At 44.1% G+C, this 3,818-nt stretch overlaps 1 protein-coding gene across 1 annotated transcript; it reads left to right on the top strand.

Moving 5' to 3' along the window:
* Positions 1 to 978: 978 nt before the first annotated feature.
* Positions 979 to 2,553, top strand: ANKRD34B (ankyrin repeat domain 34B; the record flags this gene model as incomplete). The annotated part of the gene is made up of 1 exon (XM_084277932.1): positions 979 to 2,553. The coding sequence occupies one exon, from the start codon at positions 979 to 981 to the stop codon at positions 2,551 to 2,553; it is 1,575 nt and encodes a 524-aa protein (XP_084134058.1).
* Positions 2,554 to 3,818: the final 1,265 nt, after the last annotated feature.

The raw sequence follows: 3,818 nt of genomic DNA on the forward strand, positions 1-3,818 counted from the left end.
TCATCCTTTGATTTTGGAAGTCAAAGAAAAACAGCGAAATTAGCTGCTTCTCGGTTATTCACCAGAACATTGACACTGTTTTCAGTGATAAACAAAAATTGCCCTCTGTTAATTTCCTTTGCAGTTGAACTAATTAAACATTTTTCTTTTTACAGAAATATACTGTAAGTGAACAAATGTAATTTTCATATCCATGTCTAATCTTGTGTTGGAATTGCATTGCTCTGCCAACTGTTAATTACTGACCTTTTTTTTTTTTTCCTCTAAAGGTTTTCCCTACACTTGGGTAAGCAAGCGCATGAAAGGCATAAATAAACGTAATTTAATTGTATTGTTTGCACTTATGCAGGCAAACACTGACACTAGACCTTTCATTAGTCATGCCACGTTAGGCTCTTGAGTTTTTTACTCTTATTTTTTTAATGAAATCTCTAGATTTTCTTTATTGCTATCAAGTGTTTATTTTTAGAGCTGATGCTGTCTGTGCAGGCACCCGGCTCCTCTCAGCCCACGCACCCTGATAAGGAGCAGGGCAGACTGTCTCACACGCTGCAGGGTTCATTTGGTTGTGTTTCTTGCACTGATGCAAATGGGGAGTGGTACAACTGTAGCACAGCCACTTGGGCCTTGTCAGTAAAAAGCCATGAGTGTTGAGAATCAAATCGTTTTTTACAGCTTGTTTGTCAGAATGTGACAAAAGGGAGAACAGCCCAGGAAAAAGAAAGTGACAGCCGTGCTTTTCATACTTTAAGCATCTATAAATATTATATCCAGATATTGTTGTAACTCTGTAATGCATTTCTTAGAGTCCCTGACGTGGGTGCACCTCTTCCCCTTCTCTTCATGGTCTTCACAAAGTACTGGGGTATTTACAGCAGCAATCCATAGAGTTAACGTCTTTCTTTTTTTGGGGTGGGGTGGGGGTGGGAGGGGGCAGAGCTCTTTGCTTTCTCTAAAAGTCAGTTGTCCTTTCCAGCCATGAATGAGACGGGTGCTAGGACTGGGACGGAGGAGCTGCCACTGGAGGGGAACTCCCTGATAAGAGCTGTCTACCAAAGCCGCCTCCGCCTCACCAGGCTGCTACTGGAAGGCGGCGCCTACATCAACGAGAGCAACGACAGGGGCGAGACCCCCTTGATGATTGCTTGCAGGACCAAACATGTGGACTCCCAGAGCGTCAGCAAGGCAAAGATGGTTAAATACCTACTGGAAAACAAAGCTGACCCAAACATACAGGACAAATCTGGAAAGACAGCCTTGATGCACGCTTGCCTGGAGAAGGCAGGCCCTGAGGTGGTGTCTCTGCTACTGAAAAGCGGCGCGGACCCCAGCCTGCAGGATCACTCCAACTGCTCTGCACTCGTGTATGCAATAAACTCTGAAGACAGGGAGACCCTGAGAGTTCTCCTTAATGCCTGCAGGGCACGAGGAAAGGAAGTCATCATCATCACCATACACAAGTCTGTCTCTGGGAGGCAGAAAACCAAGCAGTACCTTAACGTGCCTCCCGCAGACCTGGAGGAATGCCATTCCTCAGTTGCTTGCACTTCGCCGTCGGAAATTGAATTGAAAACATCTCCATCTCCAGCTGCAAGTTCAGATGAAACTAAACCAGGGCTCTTCAGCTTTAAAGAGCTGGATCACCCAAGGAGTGTGGACAACTCATCTCAAACAGTTTCACCCACAAGAAAATCCAGCTCAACGAAAGTAGGAGCCAAGCTGGCACAAGTGCAGTGGCTACGCTCTGAGCCTTGGATAAAGAGCTCTCCATCACTGTTCCATCAGAATAAAATTGCCTCTTTACAAGAAGAACTTCAGGATATTACTCCAGAAGAAGAGCTCTCTCTTAAAATTGGTGGCCTTGCCTCATCAAAGAGATTCATCACCAGGCACCAAAGTATTGACATAAAAGACACGGCTCATTTATTGAAAACCTTTGATCAAACTGGATCAAGGAAATTATCCTATGATGAGATAAACTATCAGACTCCTTATACTGAAGAGAAACATAACCCCAGTGGGATTCCTGAGGCTAAGGATGCCAGCTCAGGACAGATGAGCTTTATTTCAAACCTCAGCAGTATTATCCAGAAAAGAAATTTAGGAGCAAACCACTACAGCTCTGATTCTCAGTTAACTACTAGTCTCTGTCCTGCTGCTGCAGAAGACAGTAAGTCAGTGATAGGAAAGAAAAAGATTCTTTCTCCATCTCACTCTTTGTTACCGAGTTCTAGAGAAGTCCTGGAGAACACACCCCCAGTTGCTCTGAGCAGGAGAAATCAACCTTTCCTAGAAAGACGGGGTTCAGGAGCCTGGTTGTTGGATCATCTTGCTCAGACAAGACCAGGTTTTCTTCCACCCCTGAGTGTGAATCCTCAGCCTCCAGTTCCAGATAGTGCTTTCATGAATAGGGCTTCTGGGGTGATTTCTTGTGGACAAAAGTACTTGGTACCAGCAGCACCTGCTCTCCCTAGGGAGACCAAAAATCCAAGAATGCTACTAAGGAGGCAGTCATTACAGACTGAGCAAATTAAGCAATTAGTGAATTTTTAACAGGGGATTAAAAGGCTGCATCTTTCTGATGTATACATACTCACTGCACTATCTGATTGCAACGATACGTATCACAAAAGATAGCAGGCCTGTGAGGTAAGGCTTATCTCTGCCTTGGAATCAGTTAAATAGCTTAGAGACTACATGGAAAAAAAACATTCCTAACCAATGATGCTGCTCTCTGTGAACTGAGGAATAGTTGTTACAGATTCCACAGTGTTTTCAAATTCATGTTGGAGAGCTGTGTTGTGTGCATAGCTCTGCCCAGGGAATTCCAGCTGAAGACTGGGACCTTGCTTTACCTGCCAGGCTGCCCACTAGAAGTCACAGCAGTGGAGACCTTAAGTTCAGCACACGATGCCTGGGAGCCGAGTCAAGAAGCCACCACAGCAAGCAAGAGGTCCTGGATAATCTCATGTACAATGACCAACCTCTGCTTGCACTGACAACCAGGCATGTTGATCATCTGGGGCCTCTTGAGCAACTGGATTGCTGGAAGCTGCTCATTTTGAAAGAGGAAGGGTGGGGGTAGGCAGAATATCTAAATGAGGGTCCGCTACTCTCTGTAGTTCCAACTCCCAAAAAACCAAACCTTTCTCCCCATTCTCAGGCCTTGGTTTCTTTTCAAGACAGGATACAGCTGGTGGGACACATCCAGATATTGTCCTGACAAATGAGGACACATGCTTGGGATCAAAGAAGACCTCTGTCCTGTTCAGACCTAAAAACCAATCTGACAGCTGTGATACTAGCTGGGGAGATGAAAGTCCTTGGTTTGCCTACCTTGAAGCAGAGCAAAGAATTTCTTACAGGTGGGAAACACTCATTTGCCTCTAAGCTATTGCAGATTTCTAAGCATCTCTATCAAAAATCTATTTTTCCTTCCCACTCAGTATTCTGTGGCTCCAAACACCTGTCTTGCCTTTGTGCATATTCCATAGATGCTTGATTTGTGGTATCACATTTAGCATTTTATAACTCATCCTCCAAAGACTGAGAAATACTGAATGTGTTCTGTTTTGTTGTAACTTACAGAAATTAATTGCATTGAAATTGTGTCTGTACAACATGAGCTGAAATGAGGTACTCTTAAAATACACAGCGGGTACTACCTGCCTTCTTGCAGCTTCAGGCAGGATTAACCCAGGCATTGCCTAAAAAAGAACTGTGATGTTATTTGGCCTTGTCCTTGGTATGAGACAATTTCAAGTGGATGATAAACATACAGTGCCTATAAATACCTTTTTATGTGAAAATACAAGTGT

The sequence above is a fragment of the Gallinula chloropus genome (genome assembly GCF_964237585.1).
Source record: "Gallinula chloropus genome assembly, chromosome: Z".
NCBI lineage: Eukaryota > Metazoa > Chordata > Aves > Gruiformes > Rallidae > Gallinula > Gallinula chloropus.